The 21,462-nt window shown below is 33.0% G+C and overlaps 1 protein-coding gene across 2 annotated transcripts in view; it reads left to right on the plus strand.

The window, feature by feature from the left end:
- Positions 1-1,805: 1,805 nt before the first annotated feature.
- Positions 1,806-21,462, plus strand: part of Themis (thymocyte selection associated) — a 196,467-nt gene continuing 176,810 nt past the window's right edge. For both annotated transcript variants that reach the window (XM_047558600.1, XM_047558601.1), the window contains exon 1: positions 1,806-2,056. In XM_047558600.1, coding sequence (XP_047414556.1) covers positions 1,966-2,056 — 91 coding nt within the window. In that variant the 5' untranslated portion in view covers positions 1,806-1,965. The remainder of the gene's footprint in view (positions 2,057-21,462) is intronic.

Consider the following 21,462-nt stretch of genomic DNA (forward strand, 5'->3'; position numbering starts at 1 on the left):
GTATCATTAGCTAAAGATTGGGAATAGAACAGAAGCAGATTGTAACAGAAGGAGGGTCACCTGTCAAAAGAACAGAAGTAGGGGTATAATAGGTAATTGCAAAAGATCGTTGATATTATGAAATTATACTAGGTTTAGCTAGAATTATAAAAAACTGATTTGGGAATTTCTTTAAATTAAGTACAGCTTAGATTTAGACATAAAAAATTGCTTTATGGCACACATGATAATGAATGCACAATTTTTAAGAAACAGTCCATAGCAGCCTCTTCCCAATAGTCAATCATGTCAAGCATACTGTTAGGCTGTAAACAATGTAGCTGGTTGAGGGGGAAAAGGAAGATGATAGATTGATCAAGTTTGCAGATTTGTGGGTAAAAACATTTCAAGCGAGGAAGTTGAAGCTACTGATGAAAAACCAGTTGAGGTAACCCACCATAAATTCCAGTTTTGCAAAGAAAGAAGTAAAGCTGGGCAAATTATTTAAAGTGTCAAATATGATTATGAAAACAAGAAATTGTCTGGTAAGTTCTATAACAAAATCAGGCAGTATTTTTCTTCCTAGATCTTTCATGAATCACATGATAGGGCAGGAATGACCAGAACCGTCTGTCTTTGCTATGAACCCAGCAATCTAAAGCCAAAAGAGCTTGCCAGTAGTAGGGAGCCAAGAGGCCAGTTTATAAGGAGAATGTGTAGCATCCTGGTACACATTCAAATGTGTATCCTTCAAATGTGTCTCTATCAACCAATCTTCTTTTATTTACTTTAAAATGTTTAGAAAGTATTATTTTGAAATATGTACTCTGGCTCTAAGATACTGTTTGAGTTAAATACAAAAGAATAGCGAGGAGAAGAATTTTTAAAAGATTAGTTTTCATGAAGCTTCCCATGTTTGCTTTGACTGTGAGCATTTTCAACTCCAAATTTGGACCACAATTAGAATTGTAGAATTTTGGTCTCAGAAGAAATTATACAATTTATTTTATTCCTTCTGCTTTTTTTTATTTTTACATTTAAAAATGAGTCAAATAAGGACGGGAGAAGACACCCTGAATTCTACCTGTAAATCAAAAGCAGAGCTAAGCCTAGGAAACCCAGGTTTCCTAGCACCTGATCTAAATACTTTCCACTACAGTGTGGAGATTAGAAAATTCATCTTGCTTTACTATAGTAATTACTGTATCACTTTACATATATTGTATCCCTCCCCCAACCTCCTTTAAGATTCAGCAAAATTTTTAATGTGGAAGAGTAAAAAGTGGTTTCGATACTCTCTCCAGAGTATCAGATTTCTAAAATGAGCTGACACAAAGCACTTTTGCAACCAAACTTCATACAAAAGCACTGAGAGTATGCAAATAAGGCACAAAGCCAAACTTTTGAAATGAACTGGAGACATAATGAATTAACGTGGTGTCGTTTTTAAGATTAGACTTTAGTTGTACATTTCTGATCTTTCCTAGTGAACAAGCCACCATCAACTCTGACCCCAAAATCTTGCCATGACTGTAGATGCACATGTGGGCCATCAAGGACAGAGTGAGCTACTTGCCAATTCTCATATTTTTGGCAGTCTATTCAGACACAATCACCCCACACCCCATCCTGTTCTACTTGTGTCAGAAGGAAATGAAGCCACAAGGAGAACAAAAAGAACTGTAAAACATTTTGTCTCCTGCTTCCTCTCACCTTTCTTATTGTGCTCCCCACATAGAGCCACTCCACCCTGGTTTGGCTCCAGTGTGGCATTCTGTCTGCCTGACCCTGGACAAATTATGAGCAAGGACTGCAACTGCAGTCAAGTACCTCCCCACATAGAGTTGCTCCACCCTGGTTGGTTCCAGTGTGACATCCTGCCTGCTTGAGGGAGGAATTATGAACGACAGTGGCTGCAGACAAGTAACACGCAGAAGCCACAAGTTTTTGTAAGGACCAGGTCTACACACCACTCAAGCCAGAGCAATGGCATTATCATTGGAAGAATTTGTCCACTCCCTTGACCTGAGGACCCTTCCCAGGGTCCTAGAAATCCAATCAGGCATCTATTTTGAAGGTAAGAATTCTCTAGTTCTCTAGCTAGTAAGTGCTTAAAAAGTCCATACTCTTGGGAATTGGTGGGGGAAATTTTTATAAAGAATATATGTGCTCTGTAAAGGAATAGTGATCACAGAAAAGAAAATCAGTTAATTAGCAGATGCATGGTCAAGACCCAAAAGCACCGAAGAAGGAAGAAACTAGGAGGTAGGTCATTGGGGTGGACAAGGATAAGGAATTAGGTGAAGCTTCTTGATTTTTTTAGGCATTCAATAGTTCGCCATGAATGGTAAATTATTTCTGCCTATTCTTTGAAATTGGTTGTAATCAAGAATAAAAAAAAAATTTAAATAATAATAATTATTAAAGTTATTGATGTTTGTTTCTAGAATATAAAACAAATGCCAATGAAAAGACAAAAACACATTTCAAAAGCACATGTTTACAAAGAAATGTTCCACAAGCTCTTACTACTTCTAAATGTTTGTTTCATCAATGCTTCTCTCACTCTTTTAGTAGCAGGTGACTCCTAATTTCTTAAATAATGGCAATTTTTATTTGAAGGTGTAAAAATTGATGTTCATTGCTGGGTGCAGTGCTGTATACCTATTTTCCCAGCTACTTGGAAACTGAAGCAGAAGGACTGTGAGTTTGAGGTCAATATAAATAAAACAAGAAAGGATGAGTATTCATCACAATTTAAAAAAAAATTGAAAAGTCGTAATTCAATTAAAATGATTGAAAAATAAGTTGGTGAATTTTGGTATAACTTATTACAGTAAGTTTGGTATAACTTACTATAGGTAAGAGGATAATTAAAAATTCTCATATATAACCTGGAATCTTTAAGTGCTTAGCTTGAACATATGCAAGATACAAGAACTACTTTTCTAGGTAAATATGTAAGTTTGCTCACAAGAAGGGTAGAATTGGGGCTGAAGTTATAGCTTAGTGATGGAGCACTTGTCTGGTGTGCATGAGGCCCTAGGTCCTATCCCTAGGACCCAAAAAATAAACAAAAGGAGAGAAAGACTTTGGAAAAAAATGACAGAATTGAAGAAATAGTAGAATCAGATCCCAGTCAAACCATTGGGAAATCATTTAAAGAACTGATGGTAGGTAAGTCTTTTCCATTCAGAGTCTCTGACTTAGAAAACAACTTTTCAGCTTTATGATGGTCTAAAAGTATACTCATACAACCATTTTGTTTTTCAATTTCAGAACAGTATTCAACAAATTGCCTGAAATATTAAGTGTTTTATCACAAAGTAGGCTTTCTGTTAAATGATTTTTCCCAACTATTGAGGCTAATGTTAATGTTTTGAGCATGTTTAAGGTAGGCTAGCCTAAGCTATAAAGCTCAGTAAGTGAAGTGTATTAAATGGATTTTAAACTTATGATATTTTCAAATTACAATGGGTTTATTATGATGTAAACCCATTATAGTCAAGGAATATCTGTTAGGTGTTATAAAATAGAGATGGACACGTCAGCTTTAGCTTGTATACACACACACACATACACACACGCACACACACGCACACACACGCACACTCTCCACACCCTTGTAAAATAATGAATTGGTACAGCTCATTATATGATTTTGTTTAATTCACTTGTAGATTGATTATTTGGAACCAGACCATCTTTTGTCAAGTGTATCATACTTGGACTTAATTTCTAAGCCAACCCCAACTCATTTGTCTCGTAGTTTGTTTTTAAGGCTTTAAGGAGTTCTTCATGTCTAGGAAAGATGTGTTCTTTTAGTATTTTATGCCAACTTTACAGTTTTATATTTTACATTTGAATTTTAGTCCATTTGGAGAGTATTTTGCCATGAGGTACAGAAGGATCCAATTTCAATTTTCTTTATACAATAGTCTTATCTTTTTATACTAAAATGGGCTATCTTTTCACTATTGATTTGCATTACCACCTTTAAATCATACTATGTCCTCACACATGAATCAGTATGTCTCTGTCGTATTTTCTATTCCTTTAGTTTATTATTTCCTTAATCGTGCCAATGATCACACTACTTTTGTAATAATGGCTCTGAAATATGTTAATGTGTAGTCGATGTACAGACCATTGCTTTTCATTCCCTTTTCTAAGTTCTCATAGACTTTGCAAATATATTTTTTTAAAAATCAATTGATTCCATAAGACATCCAACTGGGATTTTTATTGGAAGTACTAATTCAATATACTAACTTGGGAAGAAGTGGCATTTTTATATTGCTTTGCAAAAGAAACATGTTCAGACCATCTTAAACTTTATTATTTCACTACCATGTTATAATTCAATTAAGATGAATTTTTCACAATGTAAACACATTTATGTAATTATTACCCTTGTCTAGAAAGAGAAAATTACAATTATCTTGTGCCTGCCCCTTTTCGGTTGTTATCCATCATCTTCCCCCAAATTAACCACTATGATGACTTTTGTCCATTTATGAACTTTATAAGAAGAAAGAATTACGGTATGTGTTCCTTTCTTGTTGACACATGTTTAACATTATGTTTTAGAAACTAACTTATGTTTTTCTATATAGTTCATTCATTTTTAGAGTATATTATATTCTCTTGGATGAATAAACTACAATGTATTTATCATTCTATTGTTAATGGGCATTTGAGTTATTTTCAATTTGAATGAGCATTCTTATTAAGTTCATGTTTACATGTATATGCATCAGTTGGGTATAAAAATAAGATATTTTGCTATGTCATATGGTATGTGCATATTCAGACATGGTAGGTAATGAAAAGTCTTCTAAGCAGTTCCAATTTGTATTCCCATACAGTCTATGGGATTTCCAATTAAACCATATGTTGATAACACTTGATATTACTAGTCTTCTAAATTTTAGATACTCTCCTAATATGGTGGTAGCTCATGGTTTTAGTTTATATCTCCCTTATGACTAGGTGAGATTAACACTTTTTCATGTGCTTTTCGGCTATTTGAACATTCTCTTTAAGACATCATTCATATCTCTTGCTCATTTCTATTAGATTTTATAAATTTGTATTACTGATTTTATGGAATTCATTTAAAACTGAGTTTTTTGTCAATTGTCTGTGTGGCAAATATCCCCTGTCAGTGTGTAGCTTAACATTTCATTTTCCTTAATGGTAACTTTTAATGGATGTATGTTTTTAATTTTAGATTTAGTGTGATCAATTTATATCTATATGCCTTTTCATGTGTTGTTGAGGAAATTTTTTCTGTATCTTAAGTTTTAAATTATTCTGTTATCTTCAAGAAATTATATTTATACTTTCAAATCTGTGATTTACCTGAAATTGATTTTTGTATATGGCTTAAAGTTGAGGTCAAGATTTATTTATTTTTCTTCTATACAGCCAATTGGTACAGTGACTTTGAAAAACTATTGTTTTTCCAATGCATTCCTATGTTTGTACAGTCTATGTACATGCCTGAGTCTCTTTTGAGAACTTCTATGCTGTTCCATTCATTTAACTACTATCTTTACACCAACTTTACCCTAAATTAATGTAGATTTGCAACAATATAAAATTTAGTTTATATTATATAAAATAATATGCCACCTTCATTCTCAAGTTTGATTGCATATTTGAAACACCTGAGATGTTTTTAAAATGTTGATGACTGGGTTTTTCCTTTAGATCTAAGAATTTAATTATGAAAAAGATAAGGTGTCACCATCAGGTTTCTAAAAATCTCCCTGATAATACAGCCAAATTTGAGAACTACTACTGTAGAATAAGCTCTCTAGCTTATTATTCTCTTTCAAGTTTGACTCTTTGAATTTTCATATACATTTTAGCATTGACTTATCAACTTCCACAAAAGTCCTCCCAGAATTCTGATTAGCAGTGCATTGATTTGGAGAAAATTAACATCATTTTAAATTAAGTCTTCTGATCCATGAACTGGGTATAGCTCCCTAGTAACATAAGTCTCCTTTTACACTGTCAATAATGTTGCATAATTTTTTTATGGAGAACTAGCAATTTTTTTCAGAGTTATTTTTAGTTTCTTGATTTTTTTATGCCATTATGAGTAGTATCTTTCTACATTTTCATTTTCTCTTTGTTGCATTTGTTGAACTTTAAGAGTATATCTCTAGATTGTTACCTTTGATTTTTTTAAAAGCACATTCATGTTTTCTATGAATATGAATAGGTTTTCTTTCTCTTTCCAATGGATTATGGTTTTTTTCCCCTTGAAATGAATGAAACACTGGCCACTGCTTCCAGTATAATAGCAAATAGGTTTAGGGATAAAAGACTTCCTTGCCTCATTCACAACCACAGAAAGTGTCAGCAATTGAGCGCTAAGTATGTTCATTTTAGATTAAAGAAGTTTCTGTTTTTGAAAAGATTTTCCAAAATAAAAATCATGAATGTGTTTACCAAATATGCTTTATCTTTTATGATAACTATATGATTTCATTCTCGTATGTTGATTTTTTTTTTTTTTTTCGTAATGGGGCCTGAACCCAGAAACTTGCACATGCTAGGTGAAAGTGCTCTACCCAGTCCTATGTTGAATTTTTGTTTATGTTAAGCAAGTCTTTACTTCCAGAGCAAAACCAATCAATCACATATTGCCAAATTTAAATTTGTTTTGCTATTTTTTTAAAAAGGAATTTTATATCTCTTTTAGGGAATGAAATTGGCTGAAATTTTTTACTGATAATGTCCTAGCCAGGCTCTCATATCTAACCAAGTTATGTTGAACTTGTAGAATTTCTTGGGTAAAGTCTTCTTCGACTCCTTCAAAGATTTTGTAAAAGTTTGGTGTTATTTCTTATTTCAATATTTAGTAGAATTTCCTACAAAGTCGTTTTTGAACAGGGATTTCTAATGTAGAAATGTTTTAAATTATAATTTCAGTTTTTTTAATAGTAGTTTTTCCCATCCAGGGCATAGTGTCTTTTTTCATTTAAAAAACAAAGTAAAACATCCAGAACACTTATGAAAGTTCGGAAAATGTCTCCATAGTGATCTTTTTTATTTTTCATTCTTTCCATTTAATTTTTTATTGGTGCATTATAATTAGAAGTAATAGTGGGGTTCATTGAAACATATTTGTACAGGCATATAACATAATTTGGTCAGTCTCATTCCCCAGGACCTTCTCTTTCCTTCCCCTCTTCCCTCTCCCTAATCTTCTTCCTCTACTGTTCTCTCTTCTAATTTCATGAAATGTCCCCACCCCCTTTTTCTATAGAGATCTTATGTGTCTTAGGCTAGTACCTAGAATGCACACACATACATATGTGTATTAATATTACTGTGTTGACCTCGTATCATATTTCTTACTGATTTTCATTGAGGTAGAGAAATGTGATGAAATACTATCAGCAATAGTAGATTCACGTCTTGTGATTTCTAATAGTTTATCTTTTTTTATTTTGTTGAATTTCCTAACTAAATATTGATATCTTTAGATATCGTTCAGAGTTGTTAAGTTCCTGCCGTTTTAGCTTGCTTTTTCTTAACTTAGCAGTGTGGGCCAGGCCCTCTAGCACTATGCTAAGCAATAGTGGGAATTACTGTAAAAGTCTTAATCATAATAAAAATCCAGATTCCTTTATGATGTATAATGCTTTAAGATTTCAAATTTAACTTTTTATTAAATAAAGGAGTTTCTTTTCTTCGCTTTCTAGGTGTTTTCAAAATAAATAGGTATTAAACCTAATCAATGCTATTTCATCCTTAAGATAATAATGTGATTTACTTTCCTTAGTCTATTTATATGAATTACTTTGCAAGTTTTTTTTCAAGTGTTGAATAATCCTTTACTATCACGTATGCATTCCTGAAATATAATATAGACATTTGTTATTATACTCAGAATTTTTGCATATAATCATAATTCAAATGAGCGAATTAATTTTTTCTGTTTTAGTTTTAAGATAACACTAGCTTTCTAAAAATGAGCCACATAGAATTTGTTTTCTATGTTCTGAGGTAATTATCTAAAAATTGATTTTAAGTTCTTCCCTAACATTTGGTAGAATTCTCTTGTAAAAATTATCAAACATGGAATTTTTGAAGAGAAACCAGAATGTGATTTTGCTCATATTCTCCATTGTTTTGCTTCTTATATTGATTTCTAATCTAATCTTCAGTATTTTTTCTTGCTTCTCTATTTGCTCTCTTGCCCCTTTTCTGTTGAATCAATATTCATTTTTAAGGCATATTTTTGCTTCTTGATAAACGTATTTAAAATTAATTTTTTCTAAATATTTTATTGACTGTCTCCCCTACCTTTTGTCATGCAGAATTTCCAATCTTACTCAGCTTTAATTACAATTTATTTTCTTTTAAATTCTATGACTTCTATTGTATTTATTGATATAACACATGAATTTTATTTAGCTATCTTTTTTCTTTTCATTAATAATTTTATTGACCAGATGTGGTGATGGCACACACTTGTAATTCAGAGGCTGAAGCAGGAAGATGCCGACTTTGAGACCAGCCTCACCAGCTTATTGAGACCCTGTCTCAAAATAAACATAAAAAAGGATTGGGGATGTAGCTCAGTGATAAAGCACTCCTGAGTTCAACCCCCAGTACCAATAATAATAATGACAATGATGATAAGGATGATGACGATAATTTCATTGTATTTGTTGGTGAATAATAGAATGAATTATAGTGTTTCTTTGGAATTGAATGAGGTTTCCTTTACTTTACATTAAGAAACATGTCCTCATTTGAGGTCTGAGGGAAACTGAAAATAACTGACATTAAGTAATGTGAGGTTGTGAGGTACAACCACATGTTATTCTCATTAACATGTTGCCCAAACATTCATTATTTTAAGAAGGTAAGTTTGTCCTACTGATGTCAAGCATAGAACTACAGGTTATAAACTCAGAACTCTGTTTCCTAAGAAAATTGCAAATGAGAAATGATTCTATAGCCAATTTAAAACATTTAGCCTTTGTTTTGCTCTCATTAAGTAGGCTTTATTGTAACCCTGAAGGTTGATGTAAAGATTAATTGAGCTATTGTGCATGAACTATTTAACAAAATGATTGGCCCACATTAATATTCCAGTAAATCATTACTAGTATTATTACCTAGATATTCATATGTGAGAAGAAAAACTTGATCAACCATTTCTGAAAAATAAAACAGAGCTAATTTGAATTCTTCTACTGCTTCATACATGAACATAAATTGAGTATAGAGAAAAATTATAAAAATCATAACATTAGCCTTAAAAACTATTAAGCTATGAACTTGAAAAATGAAATTAAATTCACAAAATAAAAAATTTTCTTATTTCAAAAATCTCCAAAATATATGTATGGAAAAAGACAAACTATAAACTAGGAAAATAATCAGAGCATATACAGTAGACAGAATGTGAGTATCTGGAATTTTTATAATTACTATGTAACATTAAGAAAAGTGGGTCTAAAATTTAAGAATCGAAAAAAAAAAATGTAAAAAGCAGTTCCCCTGCCATAAAAATATAAAAATATCTTCAAATCTACTAACAAAAATGTTTATGAACTAATAAATCAATATTTATCTTTTAAAAGTCAAAGGTAAGAAAAAAGATTCATAAAGGCCAATGTAGGCTCAGATGGTTAGAAAGGAGGTGAGGCATGGGTGGTGGCTGTATAAACTTAACAGACTTTCCAGGCAGCCATTGAACAACTGCATCAACTGTAGAATGTGCTTAAACGTCGGACCTCTAGAAATTGTTTAAAAGGAAAGGAAAAATAAGGATTATTATAAGAATGCTCATAGAAGTATTTTTATATGGACATTAAGCAAGCTTCATCATGGTATAGCTTACATAAATTTCCATGATACATTATCAGACATTATTCAGGGGGTTAGAATTGTAATTTGGAAAAACACAAAGACCCTCCCCTCTTGGATCTGATAATCCAGTAGATGGGATGAATGAAAAACAAATGATAGATTTTAATGTATGCAAGTATACTAATTGAGAATAAAATGAAGTAGAGGGGAGGTTTGGATATGATAACCAGGATTCATCCCTTAGTTTTCCTGTGCTCTCATATACATGAACCAGGGCTGATGTTTTTACTCCTGAAGCATATTTTGAACAGTTAATTTCTCTTAAACCTAAATCAAGGCATCATAATCTCTCTTCTGGATTATGATATTGCTGGTGATATGAAACTTTAACAGAGGTCTGAATAAACTCAGGAAATGAGGCTTGCAAACATCTAGAAGAAGAACATTCTTGCTGGGGACTGAGCAAGTACAAACTTCTTAAAAGCTTATTTCGTGGAGTTAAGACACAGGGAGGAAACCAAAGGAATTGAAGCAGAGCATTTGAGAGGAAAGGACATGGGACCGAAGGCCAGAGACACACATGGGCATGCCCCACCCTCCCAAGTCTTATAGGCCTCAAAGATTTTAGTGATATATGACATGGCACAAGTAGGGCTGAGGAAATGGGTAGGGCTATAAGATAAGGTGATAAGGGAAGACCACTGTGAAGAGCAGATTTTGCAGCAGAGACCTAAATATGGAGAAGGAACAGTCAAGAAAAGATCTAGAAAATTAGAGTTCCAGAGTGAATAGACAGAACAAATATCTGGAGACCCAAAAGAACTTAGACTGTTTGAGTAAGAGAAAATATAATCCTATATCTCCAGCATATAGGAAGCAGGAAGGAGAGTAAAATGAGAGAAGGTTTGAGATGGTGAGAGCATTTCAAAGATTTTGAATTACAAGAAGTGAATACCAATAATCTGCTTGAGGCAAGAGATTGACAGTGTCTTTTTAGGAGGATCATTAAGTGCCTTGGGGAAAACAGATGATGTGGGGCAAATGTGGAATAAGTAGGCACATCAGAAGCCTCACAATAATCCAGAAGAGATGTGATGGTGTCTTTCTTTAGGTTTAAGAGAAATGAACTGTTAAGATGTGCTTTAGATGTAAAAATGTTAAGACCTGCTAATGGATGTGATATGGGTATGAGGAAACAAGAGGACTGTGCCTTAAACCACTGAGCAAATACTTGTGCATTTGACAAAGTGGTAGAGAGCAAGGGAGGTTAGGTTTGGCTAAAATAGCAAAAGTTCTGCTTTAGACACATTGAATATAAATATTATTTATCCAGGTGGAAATTTCAAGTAGACAATTGAAAATCTACTTTTAGCCACAGAAGAAGCTTATCATGATTTGAAAGGCTCCATCTATGACTTAATAGATCAGGACTTTATTTGATCAAAAATTTCATCAATTTGAGAAAAAGAGGATGTATCTTTCATGTATGTATTGTATTTCTCTATTAATATTTGCATTCACTCTAAAGAATATATTATCCAGGTGTGCTGGCATATGCCCGTAATTCCAGAGACTTGGGAGGCTAGGGCAGGAGGATCACAATTTCAAAGCCAGCCTGGGCAACTTAGCAAGACCCTGTCTCCATATAAAACCTAAAAAGGACTGGGGATGTAACTCAGTGGTAGAGGGCCCCGAGGTTTAATTCCCTGTACTTAAGATGAAAAACAACAATAATATTTTAAATAATTCTAAATTCTAATTTTTTATTCATAATGCAAAACTTTTTCTTATAAAACTTGCTAACTTTATTTTAACATTAACAATATATTTTTAGTGAAAGCAATATTGTATCAAATTATTGTAACTATTAATTTTTTTAAATTTTTTATTTTTACAAACTGCATTTTGATTCACTGTACACAAATGGGGTACAACTTTTTGTTTCTATGGTTGTACACAGTGTAGAATCACACCATTCATGTAATCATACATGTACATAGGGTAATATCTATCTCATTCCACCATCTTTCATATCTCTGCCCCCTCCCCCCTCTCATTACCCTCTGTTGGGGGCTGTGCCAGCCAGAACGGTGCCTGATCACATCGGCAGTGGGGAGGTTAATTGACATAAGCTCACTCAGGTGATTTATCACTGGCCGTATTCAGTTAAGTCCATGCGCACAATGCGTGCACAGGTGTTCCCCAGTGCACCTGCTTGGGCCTGCTTGTTTTAACCCTTGCCGTGATAGGGCAGCTGGCTCCTCGCCTGATTGCAACTGGCGTGGCCCCGCCCTCTGCCTCCTGGAGGGAATATAAGCGGGCAGTGGGCGGGGCGCGAGAGTAAGGAGCAGTAGCAGGCAGAGAAAAGCGGCAAGAAGAAAAGAAGCAGCGAGTAGGGGCAGCGGGGAGCAGAGAGAAGCAGTGCACCTTTAGCACAAACTCCTACCACGCACCTTTAGTTCACAGGATGCAGGACGCACCTTTAAGAAGAAGCAGCAGAACTTTAAGAAGAAATAGATCTCTGATAAAGTAGAAGCCTCTCTTTCTCTAAAACTTTTTCTCTAAGCAAAATTTCTCTTCCTTTAAGCAATTCTCTTCCTCCAAGCAAAGTTTCTCTTCTTCTAAGCAAAGTCTCTCTTCCTGATAAGCAAAGTTTCTCTTCCTCTAAGCAAAGCCTATCTTTCTCTCAAAGTCTCTCTTCCTCTATAAATTAGTGAATATAGGAAAACTAGTTTATTTCCAGGCCCCTCCGAAAAATACCTGCACAATTGTTGCCGCGGGCGGTGACAACCCTCTACATAATCTAAAGTTCCTTCATTCTTCTCTGACCCTCCACACCCCTACCCCTATTATGTATCATCATCCACTTTTTAGGGTCTTTGGTTTGTTGGGGATTGGCTTATTTCACTTAGCATGATATTCTCCAGTTCCACCCATTTACCTTCAAATGCCATAATTTTATTCTTCTTTATGGCTGAATAATATTCCATTGTGTATATATACCTCAGTTTCTTTATTCATTCATCTGTTGAAGGGCATCTAGGTTGGTTCCACAATCTAGCTATTGTGAATTGAACTGCTATAAACATTAATATGACTGCATTACTGTGGTATGCTAATTTTAAGTCCTTTGGGTATAAACTGAGGAGTGGGATAACTGGGTCAAATGGTGGTTCCATTCCAAGTTTTCTGAGGAATCTCCATACCAATATTAAGAACGCAAGCAATAATAAGTGTTGGCATGGATGTGGGGAAAATGGCATACTTGTATACTAAATATTTTTATTACCAATAATGTTGGTTAAACACTATATAATATGATGAGTCAAATGGTTCTAATTTAATGATTTCAGTACTTGTTTTGAATGGCAACCATGAAAGATACGTCATAAGCATCCAGTGTACACCATATATAATGTACACGTGCAGGAGACCTATCATTAATATCTGTGACTATCATATGTAAAATAGCCTCCATAAATCTGATTTGGCCATTTCATTAGATAGCAGTTGTATGTAGCTGATACCACGCCTCTACTAGAAGTGCTCTTCTGCCATCTTCGTCTTGATAGGCTCATTGCAATCTCCAGTGCTTGAGTGGCTTTGTAGGTATCTTGTGAAGTGCTTGTCTATTGCATGAGGGCTGGTATCATGAAAATTAGAGCATAACAATTCTTAACCTGGTATGCATTAACTCTATTATAGGAAAGCATATTGAAAGAAAATGAATGAATGAGGACAATTCTTTTGACTCATGTTTTGGGATTCCCAATCTGTCTCAGTGTAGTGTATACTACGCAAGTAATATGACTCTGATGTAACAATAACTGAGGACTTTTTAACATTAAATACTAGTAAGTTTAAAAACTAAATATTGGTAAATATTTACATTAAATACTGGTATTGTTTAATTTTCTTGTTTCTTATAGAAATTAATATGAAGTTTTAACATTTTGCTTCTCTTACCTCTTATACTCTCTGAAATGTGCAGGCCAGTTTTTAGATTCTTGCTAGGAGATAACATAATTTCCACCATAAGTCCTTCTTAGATTCAAGTGCTGGGTAATTACTCATGACATATGTATAGATAAATTGACCTGTTCTATCATGTCATCTTCAATTCTTTGAAACAGTAGTTTATAACTAAGGAACAAATTTGAGAAATCAAAAAATAGTATTTGATGATTTGTTTTCTCCTACCTTGAATACATGATAGGATTGCATTTCCCAGCCCTTTTTGGTCATATGAAATGCCCCAGAATATAATAACAGCAAAAGTAGTGAGTGTCATTTTGAAGCACATGCCTTACAGACCAGCAAATAATTTAACATATTCCATCCTCAAAGACTCCATTGAAATGGAAACCTCACCATCCTGGGTTGCTTAGTGACTCTATTTAGCAGAGATTCTATTATTACCCACTTGTATTGGACATGAAGTAGAATAAGAACTATACCTTATTGTTTAAATCTCTGATATTTTGATGGTCTTTATTATCTTAACATAACCTAAGCTTTTCCTACTGATATGATTAAGCAATGTTATGTTTGTCATGGATGGAACTGAACTTGTCATCAATTAAAAAAAATTAGACTTCACACATATTTGGAATCATGTAATGTCAGGAAAAGTACTTGAGTAATGATACTACCACCTGTTCATAGGAGAGTAACTTCACCACTTTGTATTCAGGAAATGATCCCATGCTTCTTTGACTATGCTTCATATTGCCAACAGTACCCCTCACCCCTGTTTTACTTTAGTAACCATTTTGGTGTTGATTTAAAAATTTAGTAAAAAACTAAAAACTCACAGTTTTTTAGCATTATGTTCTGTTAAACACCCTCCAATGACTCCACTTTTTTCCCCTCAAAATAAAAATCTTTCAGTGAGTAATAAAGCCCTACATTGTCTCCCTGAGTTTATTGTCTACTATCCTTTCTTCTTCCTGCTGCCCTGGCTTCCTGCCCTCAAGCTTCGGGGCTGAAGGTCCTGTATTCAGACATTGACTTGGCTAACTCAAGTTTCTATGGGATTTATAAATCCTGCAATTTTCCCACTATCCTTTCCCTATCTTCCATATTCTTATTCTTTATTTCCTTATTTACCAAAACACCGATCTCCTTCTTACATACAAGCAATTTATTATTCATTTTTCTGTCTTCCCACATTAAATTTTTCTTACAGCTTTATTGAGGTATAATTTACATACTACCAAAGTCACTCTTCATAAGAATACAATTTAACAGTTTCTACTAAATTGATGGAGTTGTGCAGTCAGCATCAATTTAAGACCATTTCTACCACCTCAGAGAATTGCCTGGAGTAGTTAGCCATCAATCCCCACTTGCTTTCCCAGCCTCAGAAAACCACTCATCTTCTTTCTGTCTATAAATTTGCCTTTCAGAGTTGGTTCGTATAAAATGAATCATACAAAATGTAGTCTATTGCATCTTGCTTTTTCCACGTAGCATAATTTTCTTGCAGTTTATCCACATCGTAGCATGTATTTTCTTCCTTTTATCACTACATGATGTTTTATTGTATGGATATATCACCTTTTTTACCCAATGCCAGTTGAAGGATGCTCAGTTTGTTTTATGTTTAGAGATATTAAATAATGTGCCACTTTAAATTTTCACCAATAATGTATGAGGACCCCAATTTTACAACATCCTCACTAAAGCTTAGTGTTGTCTTTTTTATTATAGCCAGTATTATCTCATTATGGTTTTAATTTACATCTCCCTAGTCACAAATGATGCTGAGCACTTTTTCCTATGCTCATTAGCAATTTATTTGCCTTCATTTATAAAATGTCCCCTCAAATTGTTTGTCCATCTTTAACTGTATTGTTTGTTACATGCTACTGAATTATAAAAATTCTTTATATATTCTGGATGTTTAATTTGCAAATATTTTCTTTCTCTTTATGACCTTTTCATTTTCTTAATCTTTTTTTGAAGTAAAAGGTTTTAAATTTTGATAAAGTCCAAATTATGTTTGTTTATCTTTTACCCTTTAGGGCTTATATTTTTGGTATTATGTTGACTAACTCAAGGTCACAAAGATTTCCTTTCTCTTTTTATGATGGGTGTGTGTCAAGGACCACTCTGGGTTTGATGATTTTCTAGGACTCACATAACTCACAGAAACTCTTATACTCAAGGTTATGTTTTATCTATATTTAACAAAGTTTTATGGGAGGAAAATATTGGCATGTTTGAGGGAAAATGAGAAGCCATTGAGGTTGGAAAGAGAGAAAAAATGATCAGAAATGTTATCAGAGGGGAAAGGTGGAGAATCTTGCATAGTCCTTTTGGACCCTGAAATGTATGATGGGGAACCTGGAGATAACAACCTAAATTAGAAAAAAAGCTAAAAACTGTGAAGACATTTTTCTTCATTATGAATTTACAAAGCAGAAGCCATTTATTTTCACTTTTTATCAAGAAAAATGCTGATGAAAAATCATACATACATTTGCAGTAGTCAAAGCATAATTTTGTCTGAGTTCATAAATAAGATGCTCAAAAGTGTTTCTGGTAGCAATTTTTAAATGTCAAAAATGTTTTTTCACTCTTGGGAGCTAAAATTTTTAAGTACCATGTTTTGAATATAGTAAATGTTATATATTTCTTGGTTCTGCAGAAATATGTTAAAATCATGGAAATCATTCTCTAAAATTATACATATATATGTATCCCTTCATTTTTTAGAATTTTATTTCATATGTCTTTCCTTCTACAAAATGAACAAATATGATCCCTGCCCTGAAGGACTCCTAAGGACTGTGAAAGGAAATGGACGTATTTTTTAAATCAATATTTATAATACAATGTGAAAAATGCTCTGACATAAACACTTTGAGAGCACTAGGGAGCGTGTAACTCACCACCCCATGAAAGACAGAGAAAGTGTAACAGGAGGTGGCAATAATTTTGCTGGTGTTTGCAGCCTAGCCTAAATAAAAGATGACTATGTAAATAAGAAACTTTCAGAATGAAAGAAAAATATTTAGAAGGTTATACAAGTTTTAAAATTCAAAATGTGATCCAATTGCTGCTCAAGGAGAATACATAATCATGCAATTTGTGATCATATTTTAAATGGCTCCTGAATTACAATAAGGATATTGAATTTCTACTCTAATCAAGAGGACATTATAAAATAAATTATTTTTATGGACTGAATATTTGCCCACCCCCAATCAATATGTTGAAGTCCTAATTCCCAGTGTGACTGTATTTAAAGATAGGAAACTCTAAAGAAGCAATTAAGTTAAATGAGGTCATAAGGGTGGGACTCTGATCTGATGGGATTAATGTTGTCATAAGAAGAGACACAAGAATGTTTCTCTCTCCCTCTCTTCCTCCCTCCTCCTCTCTTTCTCTCTCTCCCCACCTGCATTGAGGAAGAGCCATATGAGGCCATGCCACGAGATAGAGTGTACAAGCCAGGAAGAATATCCTCACCACAAACTGAATCAGTAAAAACTAGGAGAAAATAAATTCCTGATGTTTAAAATACCTAGCCAATGGTATTTTGTTATGGTAGAACTAACTACCACAAGCTGTTCTCCTGATCACAGAACTAAAAGATAGCCATTATAGGTATTTTGAAAGTTACACAAGAAAAAAAAAAAAAAAAAAGAAAGAAAGAAAAGAAAAAAAAACACTAAAGAATTTCTGAGCCTTTTAAAGCAAAAACATCATCCTTGAATGAGTGGATCAGATATCCATTCTAGCAGAGATTAACCAGATGGATATGAAAAAGAGAGAAACAGCAAGGAGCTAGGAGCAAATTTCTGGACTTGTAGCATGGTAGACAATAAAAACATAAACTGAATAATTCAGGTATATTCCAGTGAATTGGAGGGCCCTACAAAAATTTCTTAAATGGACCTGAGACAGCCAAAAGCATGCATCTCAAGTACAAGGAATTGTGGAGTGGTCAGGACTGACAATACAGACACGTAAGTCTTGTTATTTCAGGATTGTCCTATGGTCCATGTGCCATGTAAGAAAAAATATGTGGGTCCCAAAGAACACCAACATGGGAGGGGTGGGTAGAGGAAGAATCTGCAAAACCAAAAAATCTGTTTCTGTGTGGGAGGAGAAACTACAGAGTAGAGTGGTTATTGGTGGAAAGAAACAACATAGAGCATCAGATTGAAAGCATGAGAGGGATAAGCGTTTGGTTTCAGCAGGTGGTTTATGGTAATGATTGATAGCTGAATATATTGAAGGCTTACTGTGGGCTGGACACTGTACAGCCTTTGTATGTAAATTGGGTATATAAGCACATATCCTACATGCATAATGAATATATTTTATGTTTGTCTATACATGAATATGTGAAGTAATGCAACAAACACATATAATTAAATAATACTTATATGTTTATCAACACACAAATTTGTGTTCATATATATGTACAAATACATATTTAATCTGTTGAAATTAGTTAATTCATTAGATTTAAAAAATTATTTAACTGTTGGAAGTTTTTTGTGAGATTATTATTTTGATTGCCATTTTTCAGGGTCACCTATCTATACCATAACACCTACCTTTGCTCCTGGGCTAAACTTAAAGTTTATTCCTGTTGTGCCCTCCTGAAGAGTTTAAGTGAGAAATTCTATAGTGAATGCTCTCATTATAGAATCAGCAATGTCTTTAAGATATTTTCTAATAACTCACTAATGGCAATTTAATTACCCAAATTTGATTGCCTAGGTAAAAATAAAATGAGAAATAACTAATAGTGGCTACCTGTTTGTGTTATATTCAAATAACTTATTACTGATAAGAATTTAATGATATGAAATTGAAGAATTGACTCTAAATCTGATTGAATAAGTATACTGACCCATGAAATTAATGATATTTAATGAATTACACATTATATAAAGGTAAATATGAATTTGATGTTTGTATGAGAATTCATGTAACAAAAATTATGCCTATCTTAATATCTACAAAATTCTTACTTGGTTAATTAAATTTAATCTTTCACTAGCTTAATCCAATCAACCAGGGACATGATAGTAAAATCAGAGCAAATTTTAAGATTATAGAATTAATATTCTAGTTGCATTTATTCACATTTTGTAAGGTGTAGGTATTTAGTCAAAACAAAACCTTTTTTCACTTTTTAATAAGAATTTACAATATGTATATTGGATTATATAGACTCCAATGGAACAGAATTATTTAGTCTAATGACATGGCGTGTCACATTTAAAAAATAATTTCGGCTTAGACAAAACAGAGCAATGGGAAATTTTTTACATGAACTTATATTTGTAATGATTTAAGAAGGACAAATATTAAATGTCTAAAGTAGAATTTCTCTATGTGCTTACATGTTGTGCTTCCAAGGTATGAAATTGCTCTTGAAAGCCAGGACTGTCTCTTAGACATTAAAATTGACTTTTTTTGAAATTTATAATGGATAATGATTTATTAAATAAATATAAATTTGCTCTGTGTGCATGGTGTATGGTTGAGCACTTAAATGACTGTCCAAACTAAATTTGGTAACTATAAAATATTGGGATTGTATTGATTTGACAATGTACAAAAATTATGTTTAGAACTACATTCTTATAGGCACAAACTTGCCTGAAATGGTTTTGTTTGTTTGTTTGTTTTTTCCTTTTAAAAACTTTGGAACTGTTATTCTGTTTTATTTTTGTTTTTATTTTATTTTATTTATTATTATTATTTTTTTAAATCTAAGACTCACACTTTAGCTACTGTATGTGCTGACTGTCAAAATCAACTGGCCAAACACTATAGATCAGTAAGAAGTTAATGGTTTAGTGTAATTAGACATTGTGTTTTTAAAATAAGAATAAAAAATTGAAGTTTAAAATTTCAGTGTATTTTTAATGTGTGTGCTTGCGTGGAACACATTTCTCTACAAAATTTAGCTTAAGCAGGACTTGTTATTTAGGAAAGAGTTCTAAAACAGGTGCATCATAAAGAGCTTAGATAAAAGTATTTCAGTTGTATTCTTTTCAAAAGCTGTAGAGGAAAATAACTGCCAAAACATTTTTTATGTTTATTTAAGTGGAAGTGTGCCAAAATGCAGACATTTTTGTACAAAGGGGTATGTTATTGACATGGATAGTAAAGTATTCACACTTTAAAGTTTCTTTTATGTGTTGTTACATACCAACCTTGACTATGCATAAAAGTAACCAGTGATTTCTCAGCTTACCATATAAATATAGATCATATGCTTTCTTAATTTTTAAAATATGAATAAATAATGAGCAAAAGATTAAGTAAAATTACATTTTTGTTGACTGCATCATTTTCAAATGCTAACAAATGGGAGTTTTGACTATGATTCATTTTAATAGACATAAATTATTGGTCAATTATTTATCATGGAACGACATTTACTAAAGGAAATAAAATCAGGATGCCTTAAAAGTAGTAGCTATATTTTTGTATATTATATACTGGTGGATTTTGCAAGGCAATTCTAAGTGACTCATGACTAAGTGTTGAAATGAAAGATAAAGTACTTGAAATTAGTGTATAAAAGACAAAATCATTTGTAGAAATGTCTCTTTGATGCAGTATTTAACCTCTTGGATTTAAAATTTTTATTTTAATTGGAACATGTAATTTTTTTTTTACTCCTAATAAATATTTGGAATAGCTGCATCTTTTACAATCAAGATTTTTAAAAAGCTCTGCCTTGAAAGGTACATAAATAAAATTCATACCTTTTCACGTGAAAGAATACTTTTTAACATGGAAACGGGAAGTCACAATTTGACAAAACTATTTTTGTTGTTATTTTAAAGAAAGATAATTTATTAAAAGTTTTCTTAGGTCAGTTTTCTCCAAAGCATACCATTAGATTAACCATTCAGCTTTCTAATTTTTTAAACAGCGTAATTGGAACTAAAAGAGTTTTTCTCTAGGGTAGAAGGGTTGGTTTTAGTGATTCAGCATTTGTTTCAGTTAAGGAAAGAACACCTGCCCGTGAAGGATGTGTGAATTCTAACCACAGACCAAAGTGCCTTTTTCTTTTCTTTTTTTTTCTTTTAAACTTCTCTATTGACTTCATGAAAAACTTAAAACATCAAAATAGTGTTTTCCTGGAACTCTTAAAGTCGAATCATGAGTTCTTTTTTGTTGTTGTTTTTGTACTGAGGTTGAGCAACTCAGGGTGGCATAAGTACCAAGCCATATCCCTAACCCTTTTTATTTTTTTACTTTTATTTTGGGACAGGGTCTCACTAACTTCCTTAGGGCCTTGCTAAATTGATGAGGCTGACTTTGCACTTGTGATCCTCCTGCCTCAGCCTCCTGAGCTACTGGGTTTATAGGCATGTACCACCATATCCAGGGAGTTTTTAATTAATCAGTCATTAACACAGACTATTCTGATTTTCAAATTAATAACAAGGCTGTCCTAAGCTTAATTTTTTCACATAACCTGCCCCCACATAATTTGCCCATTTTTAAAAAAGTAATTCCCTACATTCCTAATAAAACTACTGTATTTTAGAATGACATAGCATTTTAAGTCACCTAAATTAACTTCAAATTTACAGATATTTATACCTATCTGGTTTACAAGGTTTTTTTCGTTGTTCTTTTTAGATATAC

This window comes from Sciurus carolinensis, chromosome 7 (genome assembly GCF_902686445.1).
Source record: "Sciurus carolinensis chromosome 7, mSciCar1.2, whole genome shotgun sequence".
NCBI lineage: Eukaryota > Metazoa > Chordata > Mammalia > Rodentia > Sciuridae > Sciurus > Sciurus carolinensis.